The sequence below is a fragment of the Lithobates pipiens genome, unplaced genomic scaffold (assembly GCF_037356315.1).
Source record: "Lithobates pipiens isolate NorthernLeopardFrog02 unplaced genomic scaffold, aLitPip1_a1.2 Scaffold_25, whole genome shotgun sequence".
NCBI lineage: Eukaryota > Metazoa > Chordata > Amphibia > Anura > Ranidae > Lithobates > Lithobates pipiens.
Window position 1 is genome coordinate 156,464,580 of NW_027507787.1, and position 20,511 is coordinate 156,485,090.

Genomic DNA, 20,511 nt, shown 5'->3' on the forward strand with positions numbered 1-20,511 from the left:
TTTAAAAATTTTTCTCACCTTTAACTTTATTGCTAAGGGGGCCAACAAGAGATGTTACAGCATGGACAGGTGACACTTGTTTATTGAGACATCAGGAGTCTATCAGACCCACTGCACCTAATCAAGCCAGATCCCTGGCTACAGCATTTGAGAATGCATAAACTAAATCTGGAAGTGATCAAATGCTTGCCGCTTTCAGATTCATTACTAGTAGAGGAGATCAAAGAACAGATGATCCTCAATATCTTTCTGCTCTTACTGACTTGCCAGTTTACTGTGGCCCCGAGCTCCCAAAAGAATATTAGAGCCCGAGAACCATAATAGGCAGTGGCAGGGGAGGGGGGCCTGTAGAGCTGCCAAGATATTTTACTGAATAGACAATTCTAAAAACCCAAAAAAATCATACCAAGTTAATGGCTGCAAGTGGTTAAAGCTTCCCGCTACCCCCAAACAAAATCATACCCATCTTCACAGTACTCCGCTGCCACTCCCATTTCCTTCCATGGCTAAATAATTAAGTTTACATGCAGCAGACATGATCTCAACTATGACAGTGTCCACAACTAGCAACTAGACGCTAAGGCCATGCAACTACATCACTAAATTAGTCATAACACCCAAGTCGATCACTGAAACCATCCTCTTCCCTCCAAGTCTTCCTGATCTCTAGCTACCCCAACACCTTCACCATGCTCACCTGCAGGACCTGTCCAGAGCTTCACCCATCAATTAGAACTCCCTTCTGCCATCTTTACAGAAACTCTGTACACCTTTAGGTGATCCCTGAAAACCCACTTCAAGACGTCTGTCCTCCCTCCACCCAATGACTGAACTTTTACTTTCCCCATGGGCTCACCCATTACATTTCTTTTCACTTGTCCATCCATTTTCGATTGTAAACTCTCAGAAGCAGGGCCCTCCTAACAGCTGCAATAAAGGAAAGAGCAGTGAAGGAGTGCTGTAAAAGGGCAGTACAACTGGGATAGGGGGCTTTCCAATCACCGACCAGCTAGAATCTCTTTTCCACACTACACACTCTACAAGGAGCCAGACATCAAGCTACACCCAATGAGAGCATCTCAGCAGACTTTCAGAATACTCTCATTGGACAGGATGAAGGCATGTGGTTTGGGATTACACCAGAAGTCAAGGAGCCATAGTTCTAATATTCCTGATTCAACTGTGTGGTCATGAAACAATGTACGCATATGAAAATTTTATTTTTCCACACATATAAAGCTTTCTTTTGGTGGGTTATTTTGTGCTAAACAAAGACAAAAAAAAACGTAGAAAAAAAAAAAAAACACACAAACTTATCTGCATTTTGGTTATAAAATTTTGCAAGCCGATAACTTTTCTCCTTCAATGATATGCACTGATGAGGATGCACTAAAAATTCCGGTTGCATGGCCTATGCGACAGGAGTCACTTGGGGTGGGGGGGCTTGTGGAACCCAGCTTACCTGGGAGAGCACTGGAATCTTCTTGTTCAGTTCCCCAGGCTCCTCCGATGAGAGCTCCAGTCTGATCTGCACTAGTCAGACTCGCTGTACAACCACGCTGGAAATATACACACACACACACACACACACTATCTCACAAAAGTGAGTACACCCCTCATATTTTTATAAATATTTTATTATATCTTTTCATGTGACAACACTGAAGAAATTACACTTTGCTATAATGTAACATAGTGAGTGTACAGCTTGTATACAAGTGTAAATCTGCTATCCCCTCAAAATAACACACAGCCATTAATGTTTAAACCGCTGGCAACAAAAGTGAGTACACCCCAAGTGAAAATTTCCAAATTGGGCCCACAGTGTCAATATTTTGTGTGGCAATCGTTTTCCAGCACTGCCTTAAAGTGGTTGTAAACCCTTACAAACCACTTTGACCTACAGGTAAGCCTAGATTAAGGCTTACCTGTAGGTCCAAGAAATATCTCCTAAACCTATACGGTTTAGGAGATATTTACCTGAAGACAGCCACCACTGTCTACGACGCATGCGCCGTAGACAGCGTGCGGCAGGCGCACTGGGCAAGCCGCAGATCGCGGTGATATGCCGCGAGTGTCGGCTCCCGTGCGCATGCGCGGGAGTGACGTCATAACTACTCCGGCAACCAGCGAGACCCACCAAGAAGATGGACGCTCCAGACTACAGCGGTGACTTCGCTGGCTCCTGTGTCAGGTGACACATAATGGACTACTATGCAATGCATAGTAGTCCATTATGCTTTACCTTTGCAGGGAATCAAAGAGGAAGTAAACCCATCAGGGTTTACTTCCTCTCTAACCATCTTGGGTACGGAGTTCACCAGAGCTTCACTGGTTGCCACTGGAGTCCTCTTCCACTCCTCCGACGACATCACGGAGCTGGTGGATGTTAGAGACCTTGTGCTCCTTCACCTTCAGCTTGAGGATACCCCACAGATGCTCAATAGGGTTTAGGTCTGGAGAAATGCTTGGCCAGTCCATTTACCCTCAGCTTCTTTCTTTAGCAAGGCAGTGGTCGTCTTGGAGGTGTGTTTGGGGTTATGTTGGAATACTGCCCTGCGGCCCAGTCTCTGAAAGGGAGGGGGATCATGCTCTGCTTTAATATGTCACAGTACATGTTGGCACCCATGGTTCCCTCAATGAACATTATTTTCCCCAGTGCTGGCAGCACTCGTGAAGCCCCAGACCATGACACTCCCAACACCATGCTTGACTGTAGGCAAGACAAACTTGTCTTTGTACTCCTCACCTGGTTGCCGCCACACACGCTTGACATCGGAACCAATTAAGTTTATCTTGGTCTCATCAGACCATAGGACATGGTTCCAGGAATCCATATCCTTAGCCTGCTTGTCTTCAGCAAACTGTTTGCAGTCTCTCTTGTGCATCATCTTTAGAAGAGGCTTCCTTCTGGGACGACAGCCATGCAGACCAATTTGATGCAGTGTGAAGCGTATGGTCTGAGCACTGATAGGCTGACGCCCCCACCGCTTCAACCTCTACTGCAATGCTGGCAACACTCATACGTCTATTTCCCAAAGACAACCTTTGGATATGACACTGAGCACGTGCACTCAACTTCTTTGGTCGACCATGGCGAGGCCTGTTCTGAATGGAATCTGTCCTGGTAGAATGCTGTATGGTCTTGGCCACTGTGCTGCAGCCCAGCTTCAGGGACTTGGCAATCTTCTTACAGCCTAGGTCAGTGATGGCGAACCTTGGCACCCCAGATGTTTTGGAACTACATTTCCCATGATGCTCATGCACTCTGCAGTGTAGTGGAGCATCATGGGAAATGTAGTTCCAAAACATATGGGGTGCCAAGGTTTGCCATCACTGGCCTAGGCCATCTTCATGTAGAGCAAAAATTATTTCAGATCCTCAGAGAGTTGTTTACCATGATGTACCGTGTTGAACTTCCAGTGACCAGTATGATTGAGATAGAGCGATAACACCAAATTTACCACCCGCTCCCCATTCACACCCGAGACCTTGTAACAGTAAGGAGTTGCATGACACTAGGGAGGGAAAATGGCTAATTGTGCCCAATTTGGACATTTTCACTTGGGGTGTATTCACTTTTGTTGCCAGCGGTTTAGACATTAATGACTGTGTTGAATTTTGAGGGGATAGCAAATTTACACTGTTCTAAAAGCTGTAAACTCACCACTTTACATTGTAGCAAAGTGTAATTTCTTCAGTGTTGACACATGAAAAGATATAAAATACATACAAAAATGTGAAGGGTGTACCTTTGTGAGTGTGCGTGAGAATATGAATATATGTGTGTGTGTGTGTGTGTGTGTGTGTGTGTGTGTGTGTGTACACACACACACACACACACACACACACATATGGGGCGGTTTTCAGGCGCTACAGCGCTAAAAATAGCGCCTGAAAAAAACGGCCCCTTTCACACTGGAGAGGTGCGCTAGCAGAACTGTGGAAAAAGTCCTGCTAGCCGCATCTTTGGAGCGGTGAAGGGAGCTCCTAAACCGCTCCTACCCATTGAAATTAATGGTGCGGGGCAGCGCAGCTATATCGCCGGCAAAGCGCCGCTGCAGGGGCGGTTTTGACCCTTTTTCGCCCGCTAGCGGGAGTTAAAACTATAAAAATAGCGGCGCTTGACCGCTGACACCCACACCGCCCCAGTGTGAAAGGGGCCTAACATGTTTTGCTATGTACATTTATTCCCTTTGTGTATATATTGGAACAAAACAAAAAAAGGGAGGGAAAAAAGTAAATTTGACATGTCGTCACACAAAACTCCAAAAACGGGCTGGTCAGAATTCTTGGCACCCTTAACTTAATATTTGGTTGCACATCCTTTGGAAAAAATAACTGAAATCAGTCACTTCCTATAACCATCAATATGCTTCTTATACCTCTCACCCGGAATTTTGGACCACTCTTCCTTTGCCAACTGCTCCAGGTTTCTTACTGGAAGGGCGCCTTTTCCCAACAGCAATTTTAAATTCTCTCCACAGTTGTTCAATGGGATTTAGATCTGAACTCATTGCTGGCCACTTTAAAACTCTCCAGAGATTTGTTGCCATCCATTTCTGGGTGCTTTTTGATGTATGTTTGGGGTCATTGTCCTGCTGGAAGATCTCAGACGCAAACCCAGCTTTCTGACACTGGGCTCTACAGTGACCCAAAATCCTTTGGTAATCCTCAGCTTTCATGATGCCTTGCACACATTCAAGGCACCCAGTGCCAGAGAAAGCAAAACAACATTGAACCGCCACCATATTTCACTAAGTATTGTGTTCTTTTCTTTGTAGGCCTCATGTTTTCGGTAAACAGTAGAATGATGTGCTTTACCAAAAAGCTCAATCTTGGTCTCATCTGTCCACAAGACGTTTCCCCAGAAGGATTTTGGCTTACTCAAGTACATTTTGGCAAACTGTAGTCTTGCTTTTTTACGTCTGTCAGCAGTGGGGTCCTCTCCTGGGTCTCCTGCCATAGAATAGCATTTAATTTAAATGTCAATGGATAGTTCGCGCTGACACTGATGCTCCCCGAGTCTGCAGGACAGCTTGAATTTCTTTGGAACTTGTTTGGGGCTGCTTATCCACCATCTGGACTATCCTGCGTTCCAACCTTTCATCAATTTTTCTATTCCGTCCATGCCCAGAGATATTAGCTACAGTGCCATGGATTGCAAACTTCTTGATAATGTTGCGCACAAAGGCAAATTTCTGGAGATGGATTTGTAAATTTGAGATTGTTACTTTTCCACAATTTTGGTTCAAGTCCTTAGACAGTTCTCTTCTCTTTCTGCTGTACATGCTTAGTGTGGCGCACACAGACACAATGCAAAGACTCCATTCACACAGGGGCAACTTTGGATCCGACTTCAAGTCGCCTCAAGTCACGCTACATGTAAAAAACAATGCAAGTGAATGAGAGCCGTCTTAATGCACACTAATGAAGTTGCTCCGACTGTACTACTTCTATCCCACTTCTAGGTGACTGGTACCCATTCATTTCAATGGAAGTCGCCTCCAAGTCGGATCACCATCTATATTGAAGCGACAATGTCGCCTCTCACAGAATAATCGGCTCTCGAGGGGGAACTCCACGCCAAATTTTAAATAAAAAGGCGGCATGGGTTCCCCCTCTGAGCATACCAGGCCCTTAGGTCTGGTATGGATTTTAAGGGGAACCCCCTACGCCGAACAAAACGGAGTGGGGGGTCCCCCCAAAATCCATACCAGACCCTTATCCGAGCACGTAGCCTGGCCGGTTAGGAAAGGGGGTGGGGAGGAGCGAGCCCCTCCTGAACTGTACCAGGCCGCATGCCCTCAACATGGGGTGGTGGGTGCTTTGGAGAAGAGGGGCGCCCGGCGGCCCCCCACCCCAAAGCACCTTGTCCCCATGTTGATGGGGACAAGGGCCTCTTCCCGATAACCCTGGCAGTTGGTTGTCGGGGGCTTATCGGAATCTGGGAGCCCTCTTTAATAAGGGGGCCCCCAGATCCCAGCCCCCTACCCTATGTGAATGAGTAAGGGGTACATCGTACCCCTACCCATACACCTGGGGAAAAAAAAAGTTTCAATAAAAAAAATTACACAACAGGTTTTTAAAGAAATTTATAAAATCAGCTCTGGGGGTCTTCTTCCCACTTCTCCGCTCTGTTCGGCATCTTCTCCCGGTCTCCTCAGTCGTCGTCCTCTCTTCTTTCTTCTTCCGATGTTGATACGATGCTCTCTCCCGCTGAAATGCGGTGTGCACAGAGACTTGTATGGGGCGTGGTCACCGGCTGATGTCACACGGTGACCCTGCCCCTTTATGACGTCAAGCCCCGGGGCATGCTGGGACTGACGTAATAAGGGGCGGGGCCACCGCGTGACATCACCCGGTGACCACGCCCCATACCTATATAAGACGTCACACACATTGCACAAGCCATTACAGCGGAAGAGAGCGTGGTGTCAACATCGGAAGAAGAGAGAAGGACGGAGGAGACTGGGCTCCTTCGCTAGTAAAAGAGCTCCAAGAAGATAGTGGAGGAGCCTGGGAGAAGACACCGGAGAGCGGGAGAAGAGGGCAAACAGAGTGGAGAAGTCAGAAGACCACCCCCGTAGGCGGAAGACCACCCCCGTAGGCGGAAGACCACCCCCGTAGGCGGAAGACCACCCCCGTAGGCGATTAATAAAATTACTTTAAAAACCTGTGTTGTGTTTTTTTATTGACACTTTTTCCTCAAATGAATGGGTAGGGGTACAATGCACCCCTTATTCACATAAGGTGAGGGCCGGGATCTGGGGACCCCCTTATTAAAGGGGGCTCCCGGATTCCGATAAGCCCCCTCATCAACATGGGGCCAAGATGCCTTGGGGCGGGGGGCCGCAGGGCTCCCCCCTTCCCCAAAGCACCCACCCCCCATGTTGAGGGCATGCGGCCTGGTACGGTTCAGGAGGGGGGGGCTCGCTCGCTCGTCCCCACCCCCTTTCCTGACCGGCCAGGCTGCATGCTCGGATAAGGGTCTGGTATGGATTTTGGGGGGACCTCCACGCTGTTTTTTGGCGTAGGGGGGTTCCCCTTAAAATCCATACCAGACCTAAGGACCTGGTATGCTCCCAGAGGGGGAGCCAATGTCGGTTTTTTATTTAAAATTTGGCGTGGAGTTGCCCCTTGAGAGCTGATTATTCTCACATTGGCCACTGCCAAAGTTGCCTGGCCTGGGGCGACTTAAAGTCGTGTTGTAAGTCGCCCCAAGTCGTGTTGAAGTCACTCCAAGTCGTGCTGTTATTCATACTCAAATCGTGTCCAAGTTGCCTCCAAAAGTCACGCTGGAAGTCGTGTTGCCCCTGTGTGAATGTACTTTAAGTGAACTTCTCTCCTTTTTATCTGCTTTCAGGTGCGATTTTTATATTGCCCACACCTGTTACTTGCCCCAGGTGAGTTCAAAGGAGCATCACATGCTTGAAACAATCTTATTTATCCACAATTTTGAAAGGGTGCCAAGAATTTTAACTAGCCCATTTTTGGAATTTTGTCCAATTTGCTTCTTTTCCTCCCTTTTTGTTTTATTCCAATACACACAAAGGGAATAAACGTGTATAGCAAAACATGTGTTACTTAATTTTCTGAAAAAAAATTCTGGGGTGCCAACAATTTTGGCCATGACTGTGTGTGCATATTAGAGCTGCTGGCTAAAATGAGAATTTTTTTGCTTAGAAGATAAATCACGCTTCTCGTGGCGTAACATCTTTAACATTAAAACAAAAAAAAATTGTGCTAACTTTACTGTTTCTTTTTTTTATTTATTGAAGTGTATTTTTTACCCAAAAAATTATCTCTATCTCTCTCTCTCAAAAAAAAAAATATTGATTTTAACTTAAAGAGGGAGTCCACCTCAAATTAAAAAAAATAATAATAAAAAAAAAATATTGCAGCTGCTGACTTTTAATAAATGGACACTTATCTTTCCTGAAGTCCAGCGATGTCGGCAGCCGAAGCCGAGCAATCGTTTGGCTCTCGGCTAGTGCCGGCGCCATTCTCTGTGAGGGGAATCAGGAAGTGAAGCTTTGCGGCTTCACTTTCTGGTTCCCTACTGCGCATGCGTGAGTCGCACAACGCAATGAGAATGGTCCGCGCTGTCTCAGGGACCCATGTGTGTCCCAGCAGACAACGTGGCGGGACAGGAAGAGGCAGAGACTCCTGTGGGAGTCTATGCCCGGAAGTGGGTGCAAATACCTGTCTTAGACAGTTATCTGCACCCCCCTCCCCCTGAAAGGTGTCAAATGTGACACCAGAGGGGGGTTCAAAAAAGCGGAGGTTCAATTTTTGTGTGAACCTCCGCTTTAAGAAAGAAGTGTCAGAAAAAGATTTAGACTTTAAGTGGTTAAACTTCCTCCATTTACACTTGAAAGCTTGGCAGACTGCCCAGATTATTTGTTTACACAGAAGTTCTAACCATTTGAGCTAAGAAGTAAGCATTAGTTACAATGTTTCAAGTTCTAAACTTTGCAGCTCTAGAATATATATACATATATACACACACACACACAAACACACACATATCTCATATACTGGTTGTAGACTTTACTAGATCATTTGAGGTGTGGCTGTATCCCATTGTTCTTTTGTTTGTGTCTGCCTTGGGAGCAACCTATTCTGGGATGTATATATGTCTATGGAGTAGCTGTGAGAGGGGAGGGGCGATTTCTCCAGCAGCCCCTCCCAAAGACAGTCTACTGATGAGAAGTTTGAACACACCTGTGTCATGCTACTGGTGGAGGTAAGGTCTACCCCGCCCTGTTCCATTGTGTACAGAAGGGAGGATTGTCCCCTGAGTATCTGTGTGCCTTGGTTCTAGAAAACAGTTGATGTTCCAGCCAGCAGCCAAAACGAGTACTGCCTAGTCCTTGGTTGTAATATGCGGCTAGATTATCTATATTCAGACTGGAGGAAGCAGTATATGACAGACGGACTCAAGTGGAGTGTGGGACATTCCGTTACAGCCTAGGTGACCCGAGAAGTAGGAGTGGGCACCCATCAAAACCAGAAACCCCCTTAAAGAAAAAAAAAAAAAAGTGGCAGAGGAGAGTATGGGGATGAGGCCTTAAAGTGGAACTTCTTTTGGGTGGAGCTTTGCTTTCAATTCCGTGCACTCATGTGACAGTGCTAAGCCAGTTAAAAAGCACTAGGCTTAACATGAAACGAGTGACATGCTCCCCCACACCCAGCGACATTGTTTTCATGGTGACTGAACAGAGCGCCAGAGGGAGCAAAGAGATGGCAAGTATGTACTGCTGGGGAGCAAGGAAAACAGTTTAGCTTTTCAGTTTAAAGTGTTTAAAACAAAGCCAAGTAATTGCAAGTCATAACTTGCCTACCGCTTGGTGAAGAAGGGTGAAAATATCTTACCTCTGGTAAAGTGGAAATATTGTTATTCTCCAAGTTCAATTCATCAAGTTCGCTGCACCTCGCTAAGGATCGTGGGATAGCCGACAGCCTGTTGTAGCGCAGCCCCAATCGGTTCAAGCTGGACAGATTCCCTAGGAAAAAAAAGGAACAGACATAAAATCCTGATTGCTGGACTTCTTGCAAAACCAAGAATACTGCTGAAAGGGCACATTGGAGTTTGAAGTCACCAAGATGCAAGTGATTTAAGCCCCATGCATCCACCAACAGCAATGAAAATTAAGTTAAGTGGTAGAATTTACACACACTATAAATGACAACTCTACTTCTAGTGAAGCTGTCCTTTTACGTGCCCAGACTATAGGCATTCAAGCATTTACACATCATTAACAAGCAGTAAGGTCTATGGACTTGTTCACACCATCCACGTTGGGCATCATTGCCCAATACAAAAACCTTTGCTCTGTAAGGGCTCGTCAACCCTAAGGTGCTGCAATAAAATAACGCAGGCATACACAAATAAAAATTAAGAAATCATGCATGCAAAAGGCACACCAGGACGACCATGTTATGTGCACCTGAACACTCACCCGCTGGTGTGAACTGGTACTAAAAAAGCTTTAAAAACAGATGATGAATAAGGGCTTGTTTTAAAGTACTTTGTGCTCCTGCTTGGCATTGCAATGGCTTTGTAAAAGAAAGAGCACTGACCAGGTACTCTCAATTACCACAGATAAGCTGTACAGATCTTGGCCTCAAGCTGTCCAGCAGTGTAAAGCCTCATACACACGATCGGACTTTGTACAAAGGGCGTAGTCCACAAGTTTGTATTGCATACACACAATCTGACTTTTTAGGCAACAAACATGAACGTAGTGACGTTTCAACGTAATGATGACACGTCAAAAGAGGACAGTCAATTACTCCAGCGCCACCTTTGGTCAAATTTTGTATTGTTGTCTGATCTTTTGCATTGGTTCTGAGCATGCGTGTTTGTACCTTGTGCAAAAGTCCGATGGTTTTGCGTACACACGATCGGACTTTGCTCCATTGGACTTATGTTGTCAAAAATTTTGTCCGTTCACACAGCCAACAAAAGTCAGATGAAAACGGAAAAGGTTTGTCCGATGGAGCGTACACACAGTCGGACGTTGCTCCAAAACAGCTAATTTGCATGTTTGATGTCAAAAAGTCAGATCGTGTGTACGGGCCTTTAGGCTCATCTGACAGCTTAAACTTCAAGCGGTATTAAACTCTAAAACCAAAAATGTAATATATTGCAGCTCATCAATCCTTACTTGTGGTGGCTGCATTTGTTTCCTCTTTTACACCCCATTAACACTTGTGCAACAAGTCATAGCCCATGTTTTCCAATGATAACCATTCATATATGTGCAACTTCACATTAATTCATGCACTATTCTAGTCCGATTTTCATGCAACTTGAGGCCATATAGACTAATGTTAACCCTCAAACACTGCATGAAAGTTGTACCTGAATGTTTTACATCCAACAGTGGGTCCAACTTTGCAGAGGGAAAACAAGTCAGATCCAAGTCGCACCCATCCAAAGTTGCATAAAAGTTAAAATGTGCATCAAAGTCAAAAGGACTTGAGTCGTACAAGTGTGAATGGCACATTTTCCCCCACTGTTTTCACTTGGCAATCCATCCGGTAACACTTCCTGCCTTAGAGCCCATTCACACAGGGGCAACACGACTTGTAGGCGACTTGAGTCAGGCAACTTGGACACGACTTGAGTTAAGATCACAGCGTGACTTGGGACGACTTCAAAACGACTTGTGATGACTTCAAGCGCGACTTGGGACGACTTACAAGTCGCCCCAGGCCAGGCGACTTTTGCCGTGGCCAAGCAGAGAATGAGCTCAAGGGGGAACTCCACGGCAAATTTCTGAAAAAAATTTGGCGTGGGTTCCCCCTCCGAGAGCATACCAGGCCCTTAGGTCTGGTATGGATTCCAAGGGGAACCCCCTACGCCGAAAAAACGGCGTGGGGGTCCCCCCCAGATCCACACCAGACCCTTATCCGAGCACGCTACCCGGCCGGCCAGGAAAGGGGGTGGGGACGAGCGGGCCCCCCCCCCCTCCTGAGCCGTACCAGGCCGCGTGCCCTCAACATGGGGGGGTTCCTTGAGGGAGGGGGGGCGTGCGGCCCCCCCACCCCAAAGCACCTTGTCCCCATGTCGATGAGGACAAGGGCCTCTTCCCGACAACCCTGGCCGTTGGTTGTCGGGGTCTGCAGGCGTGGGGCTTATCGGAATCCGGGAGCCCCCTTTAATAAGGGGGCCCCCGGATACCGGCCCCCCACGGGAGAAGAGGCCGGCGGCGGGGAGGAAGAAAGCCGGACTAGCAAAAGAGCTACAAGAAGATAGCGGAGGAGTCCGGCGAGAAGACCCCCGAAGACGGAAGACCCCCGGAGCTGTGCAATAAAATATTTTTTCCCTGTGTTGTGTTTTTTTTTGTACTTTTTTTCACAGGTGAATGGGTAGGGGTAAATTGTACCCCATACTCATTCACATAGGGTGGGGGGCCGGTATCCGGGGGCCCCCTTATTAAAGGGGGCTCCCGGATTCCGATAAGCCCCACGCCCGCAGACCCCGACAACCAACGGCCAGGGTTGTCGGGAAGAGGCCCTTGTCCTCATCGACATGGGGACAAGGTGCTTTGGGGTGGGGGGGCCGCACGCCCCCCCTCCCTCAAGGCACCCCCCCATGTTGAGGGCACGCGGCCTGGTACGGCTCAGGAGGGGGGGGGGCGCCCGCTCGTCCCCACCCCCTTTCCTGGCCGGCCGGGTAGCGTGCTCGGATAAGGGTCTGGTGTGGATCTGGGGGGGACCCCCACGCCGTTTTTTCGGCGTAGGGGGTTCCCCTTGGAATCCATACCAGACCTAAGGGCCTGGTATGCTCTCGGAGGGGGAACCCACGCCAAATTTTTTTCAGAAATTTGCCGTGGAGTTTCCTCTTGAGAGCTGATAATTCTGTCAGAGTCGCCTCCTTATAGACGGAGATCCGACTTGGAGGCGATCTCCATTGAAATCAATGGGTACCGGTCGCCTACAAGTCGGATAGAAGTAGTACAGGAACCTTTTCTGAAGTCGGAGCAACTTCAGTAGTGTGCATTAAGACGGCTCTCATTCACTTACATTGCTTTTTAAATGTTGTCCGACCTGAGGCGACTAGGGGCGACCTGAAGTCGGATCAGGAGTTGCCCCTGTGTGAATGGGCTCTTAAGATGCCTACACTCTGGATGAAGGAGCAACAGAAACACCTATGGACAGCACTATTGTCAGTGTGATTCAAAGGGGAATATTAGATTCAGTAGCAGATTTAGATATAGGGGCAAGAAAGCGTCAATAAACATAGACAGAGCAGGTCTGGAGCACACCACCTCAGCATATGTTAATGAAGGTAATTTGTTTGGACCAGCTTGGTCCAAACAAATTATTTAAAAAGGGACAAAAACCTGGAGTGATGCTTTGGGGTTAACATTAGGGTGTCCACAGAAAATTAAACCGGGGACACCCTAATAACCCGGCCCACTTTTAACCCACACCCCTTACTTGTAGCCATGCAACGTTCCCTATTTTTTTGTCTTTTTATCCAATTTCCTGAAACAATAGGTCAGACTTTTGAAAGAAGAGTTGGGGGCATTCAAGGTATAAATACGAAATGACTTGAGAGCCTTGGAGAGAATGTCATGGTGTGCAAAGGGTGGCACAGTGAAACAGTGTGCGTGGCCAAAATCTGAAACAGTGGGAAGGGCTTAAAGTGGACGTAAACCCCCACATATACACAGTGAAGTGAACAGTCTCAGATGATACACAGATGAAACAAATCTCCCTACAAAAGTTTTACTTGTATATCTGCTGTCTTCAGTTTTATATATTCTTTAGAAAGTTCATGTTCAAGACGTGAGATTTTCTTTCCCTGTCCAGCACTGCAGTGAAGCCTGGGCATACAGCCAAGACAGCTGATTGGAGGAAAGGTGCACACCACACACCCCCTCTCCTCAAAAGGGGGACACTTTCAGATCTGTTCGTTGAATGGTTCAGCACTCTGCTAACCTAATTATAGCATCCTGACATAAAATGCAGGCTGCTTTTATCTTCTGTGTCAGAGAACTTGTCAGAAGTTCTCATGCTGATAACAGAATAGCAGGAGACAGCTACTAGACATAGTGTTTTGAATAGAGATGATAAAACTCTGCAGATATATGTGCCCAGCTCAAATTCCTAGAATCGGGTTTACATCCACTTTAGAGTATGGCAAAACTTGAGCCTGTGCAGTTGTGAGTCAGGAGCTAGCAGTGCAGTGGTCAGGTTCTTATGAAGTAACAGCAGAGAACAGAGGTCATGCAGACAGAGCAGAGGCCAGGAACACATGGCCTGCTCCAAGCACAGAGACCCAGGCCTTGTTCTACGGATTGTAGGGCTGCAACTAAAGATTATTTTCACAATTAGTTGGCCGATTTATTGTTACAATTAATTGGATAATACCATTAAAGAGGAAGTAAACCCTAATGAGTTTACTTCCTCTTTCATTCCCTGCAAAGGCAAAGCATAATGGACTACTATGCATCACTAACCTGACACAGGAGCCAGCGAAGTCGCCGCTGTCCCCTGTAGTCCGGCGCATCCATCTTCTTGGTGGGGTCTCGCAACTCCGCCGCTGTCATTCGGCGAAGCCGCGATGACGTCACTCCCGCGCATGCGCACGGGAGCCGACACGCGCGGCAGCTCCGTCGTTGAGAATGCCGCGCTCAGTGCGCCTGCGCGCCGTAGACAGCGGTGCCTGTTTTTGGGCAAATATCTCCTAAACCATATAGGTTTAGGAGATATTTCTTGGACCTACAGGTAAGCCTTAATCTAGGCTTACCTGTAGGTCAAAGTGGTTTGTAAGGGTTTACAACCACTTTAAAACAGTGTTATGTATAATTTTGTTGATATGTAAAGTATGATAAAAGCTATTTATTCTTGCCTTTTTTATTCTTGGGAAAATTTGGAGGAAAATGTAAAACTTCTTGTTCAAAGGAATTTTCAGACAGTGTATGTGGTTTGCATTCAGAAATGACATGCGTTTAAAATTCAGTTTTAAAATGAAAGCGAAATTATATATGAATATTTTCGTTCGAAAATAGATGTGTATGGCCAGCATAAGGCTCAGTTCACACCTATGCAGTTTGCTTTTGATCCCTTTCTACACGGCTTTTCTGCACCTTCTCTATTGACGTCCATTTACATAAAAAAAAAAAAGCACCATCCTTTCCAAATATGCAGCGGCTGAAATAAAAGCATAGATGTGAACATGTCCCATAGGAAACCATGTTAAATAAACTGTAGTGAGTTTTTGCAAAAGGCAACTAAAATTAGCCCTTTATAGCACAAAAAGAACAGAAAATAGCTACTATGAAAGGGTTCATTTATATAAACAATAAAATATAGGTTACTTATATCATATATATATATATATATATATATATATATATACACACATACATATACACACACACACACACACACACACACACACACACACACACAGAAGTAGGATATATGGCCATTCTAACTAGGAGTCAGACATGAAGCTATTTTACTTTAAATGTAATTGTATTTCCTTATATTATCTCCAGTCTATCAGCCCTACACCTTCTCTGGGTTTAGATGCTGATCTTCCCTGCAGTCTTTAAAATAATTTTTTTTTTTTAAACAAACATGTTATACTTACCTGCTCTGTATAATGGTTTTGCACAGAGCAGCCCTGTGGGGTCCCGCCACCGATGCTTTTGGCTCCTCCTGCCTTCAGAGCACCCCCATAGCAAGCTGCAAAGTATAGTATAGAGTGCCCCTATAGCAAGGTAATAAAAATTCTGACTTTAGAACCACTCACCGGTCTTCTGTCGCCGCCGCCTTCCGTTGTTGTTCTTCTTCTGGAGATGTTGACTCGACGCTCTCTCCGGCCCCAATGCCAAGCACGAGGTGCACGGCGACTTATATAGGGACAAGGGGCGGGGTCGCCGGTTGATGTCACATGGTGACCCCGCCCCTTACGATGTCACAGCCCCAGCATCCTTCGGGACTGTGACATAGTGACACCATGTGACATCAACCGGCGACCCCGCCCCTTGTCCCTATATAATTCGCCGCGCACCTTGTGCCTGGCATTGCGGCCGGAGAGAGTGTTGAGTCAACATCTTCAGAAGAAGAAGAACGGAAGGCGGCGACAAAAGACCGGGCCACCGCTAGTAAAAGAGCTGAAAGAAGAAGCGGTGGCCAGGCAAGAAGAACCGAACAGGGGGACAAGACCCCCGAAGTCGGAAGAAGAGGGCGGCGGCGAGGAAGAAAGCCGGGCTCCTCCGCTAGCAAAAGAGCTAGCAGAAGATAGCTGAGGAGTCCGGCAAGAAGACCCCCGAAGACGGAAGACCCCCGGAGCTGTGCAATAAACTATTTTTAACCCTGTGTTGTGTTTTTTTTTACAGGTGAATGGGTAGGGGTACGTTGTACCCCATACTCATTCACATAGGGTGGGGGGCCAGTATCCGGGGGCCCCCTTATGAAAGGGGGCTCCCGGATTCCGATAAGTCCCCCGCCGCAGACCCCGACAACCAACGGCCAGGGTTGTCGGGAAGAGGACCTTGTCCTCATCAACATGGGGACAAGGTGCTTTGGGGTGGGGGGGGGCACGCGGCCTGGTACAGCTCAGGAGGGGGGGGGGGGCGCGCTCGCTCGTCCCCACCCCCTTTCCTGGCTGGCCGGGTAGCGTGCTCGGATAAGGGTCTGGTATGGATCTGGGAGGGACCCCACACCGTTTTTTTGGCGTAGGGGGTTCCCCTTAGAATCCATACCAGACCTCAGGGCCTGGTATGCTCTTGGAGGGGAAACATTTCAAGTCTGATGGCACAATGCAAAGTATAAAACGCTGTTTTAGTTTGCACCAATGTTGGGCTGCCACCATTGGTGCATCTCCAGTCTAGCAGACAAAGATGCTTTAGCAGAGTGAATAATGATGTGAAGGGCTTGTTAAATCCAACCTTCTGCCTCCAACATGAAGGACGGGCTGCAATGCCATGACAAGATTTTACAGGGCGACTTCAAAACAGAGGGATTTGATGAAGTCTGGGTAATGAAGCGTCTAAGCCATGATTTTTGTACTTGCAGGTTTATCCCATGAAAAAGAAAAAGGAGTTTTAAAGGCTGAGAAGCCAATAACTCACACCTCCCCCTCCCGATTGCCATCAATTATTCCTCAGACAGTCTTTGTTTAAAAGCCGTAGACAGAAGTAAACATAAACCCAATCCCTATAATCACATACGCTTTGACATGTTCAAGTTATTTCAAAAGTAGTTTTGAATGTGTGTTTTTTTTGGTCTGTTTTCTGAAAAGAATACCAGGTGATCCTGCCATGAAGGTTCATATTTAGGCCCTTCCTGTCATAGGGTGACAATACTGTGTCCTAGTTAACTAAAGCTGGGTATATACTAGTAGATATTTAAACAAAACCATTTTTCATTTTAACCAGTTGCTGACAAAGCTTTTTATGGAACTTTTTGCTTACAAGTTTAAATCAGTATTACTTGCTAGAAAATTACTTTGAACCCCCAAACATTTGACTTTTTTTTTCTTTTTAGCAGAGACCCTAGGGAATAAAATGGCATTGCAATTTTTAAGTCACTCTGTACTCAGCACTTTTTCAAAAAAACATTTTTTTTTTTAATTCCATTTTTGCAAAAAAAGAAAAAATCACCACACACAATATATACCCCAATTGTTTTGTAAAATATGAAAGCTGATGTTACGCCAAGTAACTAGATATGGGCATGCGACTTGTATATGTGCTTACTTCTGCGCACAAGCACAGAAAGATGGGGCGCTTTAACAATTTTTTTTTTTTTTTTACATGGTCGCTTTAATTTTCTTAATCACTTTTATTCCTATTACAAGGAATGTAAACATCCCTTATAATAGAAAGGAGGATGAAAGGTCCTCTTTATGGAGAGATCTAGGGTGAAAGACCCTAAATCTTATAATGAAAAAAAAAAAAGCCATTTAATCTTTTGCTTTAATAATAATAAAAAAAAAATTTCTTTCAGTCTGGTCCGAAAAACAGTGCTCCGGTTCCCCAAGGCCATATTGTCGATCGAAGAGTGATGACTGCCCCGTCAGATCATTTCTCGGGTTAACTGGCAGAAACCGTAAGCCCGAGAAACACAGACGAGCGACAGGAGTGGCTCATGAGCCACTTGGACCAGTTTCAAGAGAAAGCCACTGCTGGTTGCCAAAAACGGTACCGGGGTTATGGCCGATATCTTCAGCCATAATCCTGAGAAACCACTTGCAATCTGCTATGTGTAGGTTAAGTGGTTAATTACATGAAAACCAACATAGTACATGTCTTATGCCCCGAATTCATAGGTTCACACTAACTAAACAACAAACAAAAAAATGCTTGACAGGACCAGGATGGTGTCAGTGTCACTTCAATGCATGACTTTGTTTAACCTTTTTTTTTTTACTTTATTTAAATTGACACTTCAATTCATGCCTCTGGTGGAAAAATGCAATCATGCTACTTTTCCGACACGGAGACCCACCACACAGCACACCAGCACTGTGATGTCAATGGGGCACATAGAAAACTATTGTTTTCTATGTGCCCCGGCATTAACCTACGTTTATCCCATGCAGACAGATGCAGGTCACAGCAGATAATGTGAACGAGTCCTTTAATAAAACATCTGTTAATACTTCAAAATGAAGGTCCAGTGATAGAAAACTCCTCTGACTTTTGCTGCATCAAAGGATTCCCACTACAGATCAACTAGCTCATAATAAAGTTTACCAAGGCTGCATTCACACCTGAGCTTTTCAAAGCATGTTTTACTGCAATTTTTACATCTTTTTTTGCCACAATTTTGTACGTCAGTCACCAAAGTAAAAAGCAGAAAAATGCCTGTAGTCTGCCCCAAAAGATGCTCATGTTCTTTTTTGCGCTTAAAGTGAAACTAAAGGTTCAGGTTTTAAAAAACAACAAACATTTCATGCTCGCCTCCACTGTGCAGCTCGTTTTGCACAGTGTGGCCCCGAACCTGCTCTTCTGGGGTCCCTCGGCGGCTCTCGTGGCTCCTCCCCACATCATATAACCCCCTGGGATAAGCTCTCTCCCAGGGGGGTTACCTTGCGGGCGCGCTCCCGGGTCCAGCATTCTGTGTCCATAAACGCTGAATGCAGGACTTGGCCATGACCTATGGCGGCTGCGTCACTGGATTTGATTGACAGCAGCAGAAGCTAATGGTTGCTATCAATCTATCCAATCAACAGCCTAGAACTCCCTAGCAGAGAGATAGTTCAAGGGTTCAGGTAAGTAAGGGGGGGGGGGGGGGGGGGTCGTCACTAACAGGTGTTTTTTCAACTTAATGCACAGGATGCATTAAGGTGAAAAAACATGAACCTTTACACCCCTTTAAGGCATTTTTCAGGCGCTTTGCTTCAGGTGCCATTGAAATGAATGAGATTTTGCTTGTTTGGCGTTTTACGTGTTGAAAATGCTCAGGTGAGAAAGCAGCCCAAGTGTCAGTTCACACTGAGGCAGCACGACTTGCAGTGTGACTGCCTCAGGCGACCTGGACATGACAGCAGTGACGACTTGCAAAACGACTTCTCTATAGAAGTCAAAGCAAGTCGCCTCAATTCGCCCCCAAAGTCTTAGCGACTTGAGTCGCTCCAAATAGAACGGTTCCATAGTACAGAACGGGACGTGACTTATCAGGTGGCTAAGTTGCCCGACAAGTCCTCCCAGTGTGAACCGGCTCTAAATGTCCATCCTAAACAGAAAAACCCAAATACAAACTAGCTAAAACTACAAACAGGAACAGAAAGCGGGTTATAACAAAATGAAAGACTACTGGGGCTCTTCAAGACTGAAGAGAAGACTGGACTTTATCTTGCACAGTTGTACAGGCTACTCTCCTGTAATTTCTTACTCTGATTTCACTGCACACTGTGTGCATTAGAAGATGAAGTCATTCAGACAGAGCCCATCTCGTTTCCTTGTTGGGGGGGGGGGGGGGGGGGGGGGAAGCGTGTAGAGAGGGGCAGAAGACACCACTGTGGTGGGATGATGTGCAAGGGGTGACAGAAGACATTGCTGTGAATGGGGGGTTGTGATATGCAGGGGGACTGAGGATGTAGGGACAGGATTGTGATATAAAAGGGGGGGGGCTGTGATGTGAAAGACCAGAGTCATCGCACAAACATGCTGTTCAGACCTCTCTGATGGAAGAAAAGTTTAGCGATTGGACTTTTGTGAACTTAATTCACTACCCAGGTATAACCTAACATGCAGATTGACAACTGCTACCACTTACACAGAAAAAAAAAGGTTTAAGTACTGTAGAGGTGCTCCGTGAGATTGCAGGTTTCAGGTTTACCAAAACTGCTGGGAAGTGACAGCACACCAAGTGTCGAAACCACAATTGTGTTGTCACTCCCAGCACCCAAAGGCAAGGCTGCAGGTCACAAGAGGAAGCTGGGGTCACCGATATCTAACAGAATACAGTAGTATTAGTATACATGCCTGCAGTGCAAGTGCAATGTATTGTTGGCAAACTCATGAATGCATTATGCCCCCCCCTCCCCCAAAACACAACAGCCAAGAAGAAAACCATCCTCTCAATCATTAAGGTTTGGTTCACATACATGTGAATTGGATGCATTTTGAACTGCATCCAATTCGCATTACCTGTGAAACCACATCGATTTCCACTGAAGCTATTCACATATATGCACTGCATCCACAGTGTAAATTTACAAAGAATCCTGTTTGTGTTTCTGAGCACTGCAGTGCGGTTCAGGTGCGAATTGCCAGCTCATTGGTGTTGATTTACTAAAGGGAGGGGAAAAAAAAGGTATGCACTTTGCAAAGCTTAGTAAAAGAGCAGAAACTCTGCTAACTTCCATCATGTCTAAGCAAAAATGTTTTTTTTTTCCCTTTCACATGATTGGGTACTCTCTTCAAAGTGAAGCCTTACTTTATTTACCAAGCTTTAAAAAAAAAAAAAAAAAAAAATCGGAAGTGACATCATGTGTTGTAATTGCATTTGTATTGCATTTTCGAATGACAG

At 46.0% G+C, this 20,511-nt stretch overlaps 1 protein-coding gene across 1 annotated transcript in view; it reads right to left on the minus strand.

Annotated features, from left to right (window-relative positions):
- SHOC2 (SHOC2 leucine rich repeat scaffold protein) overlaps nucleotides 1-20,511 on the minus strand; it is a 77,239-nt gene that overhangs the window by 20,595 nt on the left and 36,133 nt on the right. Inside the window, exon 3 of the mRNA XM_077455051.1 lies at nucleotides 9,379-9,509. Coding sequence (XP_077311177.1) covers nucleotides 9,379-9,509 — 131 coding nt within the window. The remainder of the gene's footprint in view (nucleotides 1-9,378; nucleotides 9,510-20,511) is intronic.